Source organism: Silurus meridionalis, chromosome 26, assembly GCF_014805685.1.
Source record: "Silurus meridionalis isolate SWU-2019-XX chromosome 26, ASM1480568v1, whole genome shotgun sequence".
Classification (NCBI taxonomy): domain Eukaryota; kingdom Metazoa; phylum Chordata; class Actinopteri; order Siluriformes; family Siluridae; genus Silurus; species Silurus meridionalis.
In genome coordinates this window covers 3,006,470-3,020,812 of record NC_060909.1, presented here as the reverse complement: position 1 = coordinate 3,020,812, position 14,343 = coordinate 3,006,470, and the positions used below count along the sequence as shown (strand labels likewise).

General features: G+C 40.5%; 1 protein-coding gene across 3 annotated transcripts in view; it reads left to right on the top strand.

The window, feature by feature from the left end:
• Positions 1-9,125, top strand: part of lrrc4cb (leucine rich repeat containing 4C, genome duplicate b) — a 53,373-nt gene extending 44,248 nt beyond the window's left edge. For all 3 annotated transcript variants that reach the window (XM_046839985.1, XM_046839983.1, XM_046839984.1), the window contains exon 2: positions 4,614-9,125. In XM_046839985.1, the coding sequence (XP_046695941.1) occupies positions 4,659-6,548 (1,890 nt within the window). In that variant the 5' untranslated portion in view covers positions 4,614-4,658 and the 3' untranslated portion in view covers positions 6,549-9,125. The remainder of the gene's footprint in view (positions 1-4,613) is intronic.
• Positions 9,126-14,343: the final 5,218 nt, after the last annotated feature.

The following is a 14,343-nucleotide window of genomic DNA, read 5'->3' as shown; positions in this document are numbered from 1 at the left end:
GCATGAAAAGCTGATTGATGTTTATTAGCAGCCCTGAGGTCCATACAGTGAAGGTTTCTGCATGTGTGTCCACTCTTGTTGACTTTTTTTCTTTTCTTTCAAAATGACACTTTCTAATGTCCAAAAGTGCGTTGGAAAGACCATGTCAGGCATCGATTGTGAAGTAAAATATGGTGGATGATTGATATAGCGTTATAGTCATTCTATCAGAGATGCTGTCCTCTGCAGCCACTCCTGCAGATCAATAGGGCTTTTTACTGTCAGACATTCTTGGGTAATTGAATGAATGAATGAACCAGTCTGACTTCTCAAGCAGACAGCAGGTCCTTGGAGAAAGTCATGGCATGGCCATATTTTATATATATATATATATATACCGTATTTTTCGGACTATAAGCCGCTACTTTTTTCACACATTTTGAACCCCACGTCTTAAACAACGAAGCGGCTAATTTATGCTTTTTTCTTTGGTTTTTCCCGGTTTCACAAACTTCAAGCCAAAAAACTGAACCCCATAACATTAGACCAATGAAATTTCCGAACGGAAACGAAAAAACGCACCTCACCTGTGTTCTGAGCTGCACGGCATCGGGAGAAAAACAATGGCTACTGTTTAGATACAAGACGTTGTAACGCGTTGAGTCTGGGTGAAGGGAGAGCTCGGTTCTGGCATACTATTCCCAAAATACCGCTATGCTCCTAAAGGAAGCGCAACATATTACACGTGTGTAACGTGTCTTTCGTTAAAGCCTGTGTAAAGTACATTAGTGTAGACTTATAGACAGGTGCGGCTTATTTATGTTAAAAATAAAAAATATTTGTAAAATTATAAAAATAAAATATAATTGTTAGTAGATGCGCTTTACTTTCATTCTTTGGAAATTGTACAATCATTTGTGACCAATATTTGATATGTAGATTGATTTTTCCTCGTTTCTCGAGTACGTTCTCTCAGCACCTCTGCTGTTACGTGAATATGATGCTGATGGAGACCGAGGCGTGTCCTGAGAGTCACATAGAATACAGATTAACATGGCAGAGGTAGAGCTGCATCTTCCTGGAGACAGAACAGGAAAAGAACGTCTATTTTTTTTCATGATTGCATAGCATCATATTTATTCCAACGCATCCTATTGCATTGAATCGCATCGTGTTGATTCGAACATCACATCAGTATCTGTTTCATATGTATCTTTAATGTATCGTGTAGTCGGCTTTGCAACGAGATGCACATCTGCCTCGGTTATTGAAATGCGCATCCCTTTTATATATATCACATAACAGTTTTCGAGTCACGGCTCAGATCATTTTTCAGATCAGCAAAAAAAACAGTGGAGAAGACAAATATAACTTGGTTTCTATTTATTACAAGAAAAGCTACAGCAAGGAAATGTTCATATACGTGCAATTTGAAAGATGTGGGAGGCTTTTCAAGTTCTTCTGCACCTACGCTAGCCATTGTTGACTGATTAACACTTTTGTTGTAGTTAAGAAATTATTTAAAAAGCAATGTTTCATTCTGTGATTTATTATGAATGATGATTAATCTGCAACTGTAGAGCAATTAAGTCGCCTTCATGTATATGCTGAACCATATATAATATATATGCATATATATATATATATATATATATATATATATATATATATATATATATATATATATATATATATATATATATATATATATATACATATATTTGTATGAGTTTGAGGGTTTGATCTACCAAAAGCATTTGATTAGACGGTTTATTTTATTGCTTTAAAATACTCCAGGCCCTTCTTTATTTGTTTTTCCCTTGGCTAAAGTTTTTCAGCTGGAACTGATTTTTAACGCTCGTCCTTTAATTATTTTTATTTTTTGATTTTTTTAGTGCTGAGGAGGCTGTGGGGACACGTTTGGTTTTTACTACCTAGACTATAAACCAACTGAGAAATGAAAACTTAAATAGGAACTATTTGAAATGATTTTGTTGAATGGAGTGCATAATGGAGAACGGTTGCATTGTTGTGTAATTAATGACAAAAGTCTGACAGCATAAAAAAACAAAAACAGTTTAGGATGTTAGTTGAATAATGATTGCATTGTACTCAACATTGACATCAAATTGTAGTCCTAATAGTCCTGGTGTTAGGGTGGCAAATCAAAAAGTGTGACCTAGTTCTTGGAAAAATGAGTTGTTACGTTACATAAGCGATGCAGTGGTGTTCTTTGGATCGATCTTTGTTAGCTTTCCTTGAGATACATATAAGAAGGAACAGCAGGAGATGTCTCCCACGGTCTATATTAGGCTTGTGTGGGTAGTCGGGAAGCTTGGTGCGCACTGATCTCTATTTATGGACTATTAGTCCAATTTTGTTTCCAGTCTCAAACACGTGTGAGATTTGAATGTAGATTTTTCGTCTTACATTTTTTTTGCAGTCAGTCAATACGTCTGAGAACGCTTTTTATTTATTTTTTAATGATTTCTCTGTTATTTTTGGTTTACGTACACGAGCTCCTGCTAGGATGTGGCCTGATTACATCGCGCATCCCATTAAGAGTATGTCCCCTGGAAGACCTCACAGCGTCTCACAGCACTGTGTCAATTATGCCGCTGCTAACTAACGCTCGCTGCTGAATGCAGAGATTAATCATAGACGTCTTTGCGCGCTAATTCAGTCACATTTTGGAGTTTTCGCACTCGCTCAGATCACACGCACATCTGTCGTATCTTAAACAGAGATGCAAGAAAACGTGATCGACATTCGAACATGAATTACCTAAAGATTGACTATTTGTAAAAGTTTGTGGACACATGACCAAAATATTATATTTATATTATATTTGGCAGACCCCTTTATCCAAAGTGACTTACATTGATCTCTTTTATACATATGAGCAGTTACGTGGTTAGGGGCCTTGCTCAGGGGCCCTGGGATTCAAACTCACAAGCTTTGATTTCAATATCTCCCCAACTAAGCTCTGATAAGTTTGGTATGTCCTTTTTTTTTTAACATCCCATTTCACATTTAGTCCCAATTTGCTGAGCTCCACTCTTCTGGGAGGATGTTGCACTAGATTTTGTGGGGATTTGAGCTCATTTAGACACAAGAGTGTTAGTAAATTCAGGTGCTGCTGTTGTTGAGGTGAGGAGGCCTGGGGTTCAGTCAGGATTCCAATTCATCTCAAAGGGGTTCAATAAGTTTGGATCTGTATAGCAGGAGATCCACCCCAACGCATTTAAAGCATTTCTTCATGGATCTGGCGTTGCTCCCCGAGGCATTGTCATGCTGGAACAGGTTTGGATCTCCAAGTTCAATTGAAGGGAAAATTTCATGCAACAGCATCCGAAGACGTCCTGCACAATTGTGTGCCTCAAATGTGTTGTTTGGGGAAGAACCACATGCACGCTTTATATAATAATATTAATTCCTGACGAGTGAGCTTGGCTTGTTGACCAGCGTTCCACCTCTCAGTGTTTTCATCCATCCCGCGCTCATTTTCCTCCCGCCCGTTTGTCTCTGTCTCTTGTTCTTCACTCATATTCACACTCGAACACACTCTATCGGTATAATTTTGAGCGATGTTAGCACATACTTAAAAACGCGACAGATAATAATCACATTGGGGTTTTTTTTTGTTGTTTTTTTTTCATGAGAACACTGAAAAAACATTTCTTCTCTACTCCAATACTGACTGGCACATTTTCTAGTAGGTTTGAATGGTGCTTTAGGCCAGTAGCATCCTGTATAGAGAAACCCAGAAGTGGAGCACAATCCTCAGGGGCTTGAATGCTTCTTCCACTTATCTGGCAGTCTGTTGTTTCAAGATTTCCATATGTTGATTATTTCTTGCATGCAGACCGAAAGACTACACAAATACTTTCCCACTGACAGCAATAAAATGTCTTGATGTTATGTACCAGAGAAGATAAAAAGCACAAAGGAAACATTATTTCGAGGAGTATTTTTATTCAATATTTCGCATTATACATACACAGAGCTGAGAATTATACGTCCAAAAATTTCAAGGGAATTTTGTAAATCTGGACTATGATTCTTATTATTGTTGAGCCCTAAAAGTGCATCACATTTGGATTAAAATGACAAAATATATGGGGTTTAAAGAGGACGTTGGACTTTGGATCCGAAGGTCATGAGTTTAAATCCCAGCCACACCCAGCTGCCCCTCAATTCGCTTTATTTTTATTTGTATGGCGCTTTTAACAATGGACAATGTCTCAAAGCATCTTTGCACAGATGATGCGGTAATAAAGAATGCATGGAATTGTTCCTCATAATTGTAAGTTTGGCCCTAATGAGCAAAGAAAGAGATGGAATAACGAAGAAACCTCGAGAGGAACCAGACTCAAGTGGGAACCTCACCAAATGGCGTAAATGTATATGTAAATGTAAAATGGGTTTATAATTAAAACAGGATGCACTCTTTGAAAATAATGTCCGTCGAGGATTCTTTCATTTATAAGGAAAATCCACTGTTCATTCTAAGGGTTTTTACAGAAGTGGTACTGCAGATTAATAAGGCATTCTGATTGATCGAATATAATATGGAAATCATTACAACATCCATCATAGCATCATTAATAAATAACTATTTTTCTCTTTTCCAGGCTGCTTCATTTGAAGAGATGGACCCGTCAGAAGATAAATTATGAATGTTGAACAAGATGACCTCTTACCATCAGCACCAGATGATGAGAGGTCCTAGATGGAAAGGGGCTTGGTTTGACCCCTTATTCCTCCTGCTCTTGGCTCTGCAGTTGCTCGCCGTGGCGGGATTAGTAAGAGCCCAGACGTGTCCCTCTGTGTGTTCCTGCAGCAACCAATTTAGCAAGGTCATCTGCACACGCAGAGGACTCAGAGAAGTCCCTGATGGAATCTCGACCAACACGCGCTACCTGAACCTTCAGGACAATCTTATCCAGGTCATCAAGGTGGACAGTTTCAAGCACCTACGGCACCTAGAGATCCTCCAGCTGAGCAAAAATCACATCCGCAACATCGAAATTGGCGCTTTCAATGGGCTGACCAGCCTTAACACCCTAGAGCTCTTTGACAATCGCCTCACAACCATCCCAAATGGAGCTTTTGAGTATCTCTCCAAGCTCAAAGAGCTCTGGCTTAGGAATAACCCAATTGAGAGCATCCCTTCTTATGCTTTCAACCGTTTACCGTCCTTAAGAAGGCTGGACTTGGGGGAGCTCAAGCGTCTCTCCTATATTTCAGATGGAGCATTCGAGGGCTTAAGCAACTTGCGCTACCTGAACATGGGAATGTGTAACCTCAAGGAGGTCCCCAACATTAGGCCCTTAGTTCGCTTGGACGAGCTAGAGATGTCAGGGAATCAGCTGACGGTGATCCAACCTGGTTCGTTCAAGGGTCTTATCCACCTCCAGAAGCTGTGGATGATGCATTCCCAGATCCAAACAATTGAAAGGAACTCGTTTGATGACCTTCAGTCATTAAGTGAGCTGAACCTGGCTCACAATAACCTCACATTTGTGCCCCATGACCTTTTCACTCCGTTGCGACATTTGCAGCGGGTACACCTTCACCACAATCCCTGGAACTGCAACTGTGACATTCTGTGGTTAAGCTGGTGGCTAAGGGAAACCGTGCCGACAAACACCAGCTGCTGCGCTCGCTGTAACTCTCCCGCAAGCCTCAAGGGGCGCTACATAGGCGAGCTGGACCAGAGCTACTTTCAGTGTTATGCACCGGTCATTGTTGAGCCCCCTGCAGACCTCAATGTTACAGAGGGAATCGCAGTGGAGCTCAAATGTCGGACGAATTCTCTGACCTCGGTCAGTTGGCTAACACCAAATGGCTCCGTTATGACACATGGGGCATACCAGGCCCGTGTCATTGTGCAAAACGATGGAACGCTGAACTTCACGAGTGTCACATCGCACGACACCGGGAACTACACCTGCATGGTCAGCAACATGCTGGGAAACATTTCGGCTTCGGCAGTCCTCAATGTAACCTCCATAGACAACAGTGGTGTAAGTTACTTCACCACGGTCACTGTGGAGACCATCGAGTCTCCGATCGATGGCCTGAGCAGGACCCCTGAACAGCCTTCCTTTGGCTGGGTGGCATCCTCGACTACCAGGGCGACCCCTATTTCCACTGAGAAAGCCTACACCATCCCTGTGACAGACGTCGATGAGGGAGCTCTCAACGGTTTGGAGGAGGTCATGAAGACCACCAAGATCATCATCGGCTGCTTCGTGGCCATCACGCTCATGGCCGCCGTCATGCTCATCATATTCTACAAGATGAGAAAGCAGCACCACCAGCAAGATCACAACGGGCCGGCTCGCACAATGGAGCTCATTACGGTGGACGACGAACTGACAGCGGTTCCAGCTTTGGAGAGTCTCAGTCTTCCTCCGCTGGAGCACGAGCACTACAACCATTACAACGCCTACAAGAGCGCTTACAACCATGCCTCAACCCTTGGCTCGCTGCACAGTTCTGCGCATGAACCTTTACTAATCCAAGCCAGCTCGAAAGACAACGTGCAAGAGACGCAAATTTGAGTTGTCTCGCTTTCGAGCAGGAAAACGTAGATCTGTACAAACAGTGCGATTGGCTTCGGTGGCAGACGCGTCGTCTCGATGAAGATGGATATGTCACTGAGGATGTATGTATTATTTCAACAAATGTGTTTACAAGCAAAGATTATTTATTTAAAAAAAAAAAAAAAGTGTCTAGTGGCTGAAAAAAACAAGAAAAAAAAAGCGTTCATATCATTTTCCTCCTCCTAATTTTTGAAATTTGGGATTTAATGGATGAATGGTCTGCTGAAAAACAATGCCCTTGTGAATTCAAGGTAGCAAATCGACATGCTTTCGGCAGCCTCCTGCGAAAAAACCATGAGCTATTACAGTCCGTTCATAATAACAGCATATCCGTTGTATCTGTGGGCATGCTTGCAGCATTTCACATTATCTTTTTTTTACATTTTAAAGAAATAAACACAAAAGATGGCCACTGAAGACTGTAAATAACGTAATCTGGTGGAAGTGCAAAATTTCTGAGAAGACAAAATCAATCGCTTCTATTTCCCACCATGCAATCATACTGCATATCGCGCAGCGGCGCAAAAGAATACAATACAATGGTCTGAGATGAGTGTATACAGGTAGAAAGATGAGTAATTATCGGATAAAGCGCTGAATCATCGCCTCTTCAAAATGGGTTACAGGTACGGCTTTGATATCTGGATCCATTTAATTGACCCTCCGTAGGCTTTTGGAAATTCAATTTCAGGCCATTTTTCAACCATCTCAACCTAAACTTGCTTTTCATCGTTTCGTTCTAGGTCACGTTGTTGGAAATCCAGTGGGTGGTCAGATCAAATGAAAAACAAATCTATCATCTAAAAAAAAAAAAAAAAAAAAAAAGAATCTTCCACTATTATTCCCAGTGCTGTTATAGTACATGTTATGAGAAAGGAGTTTCTCGTAGTTTGTGTTTGGTGTGTATGTGTGCATTTTATTTCTATCAATTTAAAAAAAAAACAATATGAATTGCTATTCAATTAACAGCATTTTCAATTTGCTCGTCCCGATGCTCTGCTGCTCATCAGAGCCAAAATGGTAATGATATGAATCGATTTATAATTTACTGTATGGACAAAAGTCTGTGGACACCTGATCATAGGATTATAAGTATGTGCTTTTTGAAAGCATCCAATTCCACATTTACTTCTTGTTATTTCAATAAAAATAAAAAATCCACTCTTCTGGGAAGATTGTGCACAAGATTTTAAGGAAATGTGAGGATGTTAGTAAAGTCAGGTACATATGTAAGGTGCAGTAAAAAAGGGTCTGAGGTGCAGTAAGCGTTCACATTCATTGTTCAATAGGGTTGAGTTCAGAGCTCAACAGGAGATCTTCCACTCCAACCCACATACACAATATCTTCATGGAGCTGGCTTAGTGCATCATTATGCTGGAACGGGTTTGGTCTCCTAGTTCATGCTTCCATATCAAAAGACATCCACAGCAATTGTATCTCCAACTTTGAATTACATATGTCTGGAAAAGTCGGGTGTCCAAATACTTTTGCCGATATAATGTATGAGTGTGTTTCTTTAAAATATTCACAGCATATTTAAATGTCCATTTCATTATCAAATAACTTCGAAGCGCGACCACGAAGAACTGATAAAAAAGAGATTAAAGACGAGGTCTTCACTTTGCCAGATTGGAGGATTTTTTTTTTTTTTTTTTTTTTCGTATTTAACTGTAAAAACAAACGATCCAAGAATATTTCAAGAGTCTACCTTCATACAAAGCAAAAAAAAATAAATTGAATAAAGCAGGTTACAGGATCTTGATTTGAAGTTATTCATTCTATTCGTTTTCAACTGGAATCGACTGCTCAGAAAAGCGATAAAGACATCCTGAATTTTCTCATGTGTACTATATATATATTGAGTCCCACACTTATTTACGGTATATACTGTACCTGTTTGTTCATGGCTTTTACTCTTAGTTCTATCGGAGTCTGAATTCACTGCAGGGTTTATAAGGATTCATGTATGATGATGAAACGAAAGAGAAACCCACTGCGTTGACGTCAATTTGTTTTTCTTTTGGCTCAAATAGGACTTTCAGTCATTGTGTACAGTAAAGAACTATACTTTGTCCATTCAATTAAAAAGAGCGACGAGTGACTTTCATCAACCTGGTCCAGTGATCACCTCACATGACCAGCATTGTCGACTCCCGAGTCTAAACCACCGTGACATACGTGACTCTCACCGTGTATCTATGGCATTAAGCTGATTTTTTTTTCTTCTTGGTTATGTTTTGTTGTGGTGATTTGTTTGTTCTTGGTAACTCATTTTAGATTTCTATAAGAAGAATTGAAGAATCCTGGTATCTCCCTCTCTGTTTTTCTTTTTGTTTGACTTGCTTCTCCAGAAGAAGATTTCTATACGGACTGTTTAAACAGCAACGTGTCAAAGTCCAACATTGACACATGCGGCTCGGTCGATGATATTCTTGCCATATGCTTAATTGAGAGTTAACTATTGAAACAAAAACACACATTTATTAATACCAGAGATTGTAGTTCATACAGTACATGCTGTCGATGTAAATAAAATGTTTTTTTAAGCGTTGGGTCTTCGAATGGTTCATAACGGTAAAAAAAAATATTCATGATGTTTAGAGAAGCTCTTTATTATCTTTTCCTTGTTACAATCTCATTTATGCAAATTGGACATAGGTTTGTGGACACCTGGACATCCGATGTATATTTCTTTGAACATCCTATTTTACATTTAGTCCCCGTTTGCAATTATAGTAACCTCCACTCTTCTGGAAGATGTTCTACCAGATGTTGAAGTGAAAATATAGCCATAATGGTGATAGTCTGTTTTCCAGTTCATGTCAGAGGTGTTTATTAGGGTTAAGCTGAAGATCTTCCACTCCAACCCATGTTAAGCATTTCTTCATGCAGCTGGTTTTGTGCAAAGGGGAATGAATTGACATGCTGGAACAAACTTAAGTTCAAGTGAAGGCAATGTTTAATGTTACACCATCCAAAGACATCCAGTGTGCTCCCAACTTTGTGTTAACAGTTTGAGAAAGAATTACATTATGCCTGGAAAAGGCAGGTGTCCCAATATTTTTTGTCAATATAGTCTATCTGTCTATCTGGTCTGAGCAGTTTTATCTGAAAAAAGTTGAAGGTCCAGGCATTTGCTCAGAGGTCCAGCTGGGATTTGATCCTATGACCTTCCAAACATGGTCTCACACTTTTAAATTTGAAACAATTACATAATTCATAATAAGGATATATATATATACACACAGTGGAACGTCGATACTTGAGACTTCGATAAATCGCGACAACCGGACTGAGAGTAACTCGCTGAAAAATCTGATAGTTTGCAGAAAAAGCTGCGAGTGGCTTTGAAAGTTTGTACTAATAAATTACATAAAAATGTTTGAAAAACTATTTTATTATTGTATTATTAATTTAAAATTGTAAATAATACATTTATGACAAGTAATTCACAATTTTTGTTATGTTTACAATACATGTACAACTCTCCTTCAAAAAGGAACCATCCAAAGGAGAGTCAAAATATCGCTATGTTTTGTTACTCGTGAGGGTTTACAGAACGTAACCCCCACGATAACACTGATGATCTCTTTATCATGGCATCTGTTAGTGGGTGGGATTTATTAGGCAGCAAGTAAACATTTAGTTCTCAAAAAATGACTGGGGCAGAGCATCTCATAACCTGTATCTCTTGTGGGATGTTCTGGTCTACAGTTGTCAGTATCTATCAAAAGTGGTCCAAGAAAGGAACAGTGGTGAACCTGCGACAGAGTCACGGGCGGCCGAGGCTCATTGAGTTAATAAAGAAGTTCATTGCTGTTTATGCTCTGAAGGGTCCGGACTGTTTTAGCGGCAAAAGGAGGACCAACGCAATATTAGGCAGGTGGTCATAAAGTTTTGCCTGGTACTGGATATATATCTAAAATGAAAGTGGCCATTAAATGAAATGAAAGCAAGGGAAATCAAATTAGGTGAGATCAGTTTGGCTATTTATGCAAAAAAAAAAAAAAACAACTACGGTATGTAAAAATTACAGTAGAGAAATTCGCCTCTGCAATCTTGACATTTTAATATTCTCTTCGAAACAAGATGTCAAATCGCTGATTCATGACTGATTGATTTATTCGTCGTTCGTGCTGATTCGATTATTCATTTTAAACCAATTAACTGGCGCAATCAGTGCAAGAGACGCTTCGCGAATAGATGCGCATTATATGCCTTATGAAGCAAATAGCAACATGACTCATGACTATTAAAATCAGCAGTAATTCTGGGAAGTCGTTATTCCCACGCATGCAGGCAGTTCAGCATCTGTTCCCTGATTGTCCGTGTGGGCTCAATTTAGCCTGCATGTCTTGAAGAATGGCAGTTCGAGTGAAAAAAACAAATCGAAAGACCTTGACGAGTCGGAAACAGCTCTGGAAAGGGCATCGTAAGTGCATCGATTAATTACAAGCTACAGCGTAGTGTGTGTGCCCTGGTTTTATTGCGTACAGTTAATGCACGTGTCGAGTAAACGGTAAGAGTCGGCACAGGCGTGTTAGCGGACTGGCGAGGATAGGCGTAGAGTTGGCGCGTAATAAAGAAATGGTTGCAGGGCATTGTCAATTCGGCGAGTCAGCAGGTCTTCTGACGACAAAAACAAGTGATCACAAGGCTTTATTTCACCTAGATGGAGGAAAAATGTTCTTTTTTCACACATACATAGACCCCATCGTTCATTCTGGCACCCCGCTGCACCAAAGCGAACTGAGAGACGAGTGACCTCTAGACATGAGCAGACACATCTCGGCTTAAGATGGACTTGATTTTACAGCACCTTCTGTTGAGTTATGAGATGCTTGACATCTAATCCATAGGGCTTAAGCTGAAGGCTCGGCTGAAACCCGACACTTGCGAATAGAATTTATCGGCACCCCGCATTGTCTCATTCCCTGTGTGATTAATTGTGCAGGGGAAGCTGACAGACGGAAGTACATCAGTTAATTAATTTCGCCTGGACAATGCTATTAGCCACACCAGGCACCGAAAGGAGGTGGGGGATTGCAGGCATGTGCCATCAGATTGTCTGCCTGTCCCAGCACTTACACTCACACTCATACTCACCAGATATAATGAATGTAATCAGCAGTTGGCACGAGCCTGGCAACGGCGCACACTTTGCCTTCAGGAGTAGCCATCGATCAATCCATCTGTCTGTCCATCACTGAAACCAAAGGAAATATGAAGCATCAATTAGGACAGGACCTCATTGTTTCGCTAATGTAGTTATTTTCCAGATAGCTCCGAGTTATAATTGTACATTACGCTTTGGCATCCGCGGAAAATGAAATACAGCGAGCCGGCACTGCCAGTAAGTGTGTGCACTTCACTCCCAGCTGAAGCATTTAGGTGTCAAATTAATTAATCTCCATCCTCCTCAGAGAGAGGTAGAAGCCGGCCAAGTGCAGCCTGCACTCCTGCTTACCAGCATCGAATAAATGCATTGCATTATCAAAGAGTAAAAAAAAAACTTGCATCTCAAAGTCAAGATTGATATTCATAGAATCAATTTCCTTCATTTGCATAGATCTGTAAAGGGGTGCTGCTCAGGCAACTAACCTCATAAGCTCAAAGGACAAACATAAGATTGCTACAGAATGTGCTTCTTTTTGGACATCCCATTCCACATTTAGTCTTTGTTTGCTTTTCTATGAACCTCCACAGTTCTGAGATGTTCCACAACACGCCCAGTTCTTGTAAAGGGAAAATGTCATGCTACCAAAGACATCCAAAAGCACATCCGGCTAGAAAAGTCGGGTGTCCCGATACTTTTGCCGCTACGATCTATGTTTTTTTTTTTTTTGGATCATTTCCGTGAAACGGCTTAAAAGCTTTAAGATCCTCGAAACGCTCCATAAAAGCATTCCAAGTGCTTCTTTTTCTCGTTTTGGTGCTTTTGATCCTTTTTATGCATGAAGCATCTCGATTTGACTCTTCATTTAAATGAATAGGGGCAGTCCTGCCAATTACTTGAGTTTGTCCCCAAACTGGTAAACCTGAAAGGAAAGTCGGATGTTTGATAGGATTTTGTATTTTTTTTTTTATTGGGCGTTCTTGAGAAACTCCACGAAATCAAAACGGAACAAACTGCTCTCGTCGTACTTTTTCAGACGACTGAGTGAGGAATGCTAATTGCTCTGAACGCCCCCTTGGAGTAATGGGACTTGTAATTACAGTTTAGCAGCAGACAGACTCCTCATGCTCGCTGTTAATTATTCTTTGCCAAAGATGAAGAGACTTAAGATAAGCAGTACAATCACAGCTGCCATTTGCAGGGGCAATGCGACGACTACAGAACGCACGGAACATCAGTTCCCTCCGAAATGACTACCCCCTGGGTGGAAGAGCAATCTCTGTGGATGTTTCAGGGTGACCCCTGCCTTCAAAGCACAAACACCCGAGCAGACGAACTCGGTATGAGGCCTGCACAAATTAGGCATATCAAATTGCGGCCGCAAATTGCCAGCCACTTACTCAAAGTCAGGATAAGCAGGTCTTTGATTTCACACACCCAATGCTGAAAACTGTTTTGTTTGTTTGTTTGTTTTGGAGCTGATTTGTTTTTTGGGTTAGTTAAACTGCTAAATGTTTGAGTAAAATGAAAAGATTTAGTTGAAACGAGGGTGAATAGAGCTATACAGTACTATCAGGACAAAAGCATTGGGACATCCAACTTTTCCAGCCATGTGTGTCTTCTTAGCAAGGCCCTTAAACCCTCCTGCAGAGCAACCAAACAAAAGTCTATCAGTCTGTCTATTGATACTATGTGGACAAAACTATAGGAACACCTGACTTTTCCCTTCACTTGATCTAGGAGACCCAAATCTGTTCCATCATGAGAATTCCTTATGTCCACAAAGATAGCTTCATGAAGATATGCTTTGCATTGGTTGAAGGGAAAGATCTCCTGCTCTAGAGATCTGAACCTCAACCCTGCTGAACAATGAATGTGAATGCTGAATGCACTCCAGACCTCCTCACCTCACCTACATCAGTTCCTGACTTTACCAGCATCCTTGTGACTGAATGAGCACAAATCTTTATAATCACACTCCAAAATCTAGTGGAACATGGAAGACTAGAGGAAATTATGGGAAAGTGGTTAAGGCGCTTGGATTCTGATCTGAAGGTTGGGAGTTCAAGCTCCAGTATAAAAAACTGACACTATTGGGAACCTTGAGTGCTGTACCAGGCTTGATACAGCACCCAAAAGTTTCCACAAATGTTTGTCTATATAGTGTATATTTCACCTCATAGTTGTATAGGAATCTGAATAAGGGTGTAATCTTGCAACAGAATTAGTATCCAGGCCTGCTTATATAAAGTGCTTTAGACCTTCCAGGCTGGATATCCTCCAGAGTTGCGGTTTCTATGCTTTCTAATTTACTGAAACACATCAGGGTGAACCATTAAGCTCATCCAGATACACATGGATTTCATCCGTCGAGATTTCAGAGATACTCTTGAACAGGACGTCGACTCGTATTCCGTTTTCAGCACAAACACAACTCTCGTTGTCTATGGCGAGAGAGACCTTTGCACTTCTCATTAAATGAGTTCATGCAGATCCAATGTGTTATTCGTCCCCGTGCACAAGCTCAGCTCGCAAAGCTCCTTCCATCCGAACCTGATCTCTTGCCAAGCCAGATCACCCAATTTGAACTAAGCATCCTGGAGCTGCATATGGCCGTAGCTGCCTTCCTACGAGTT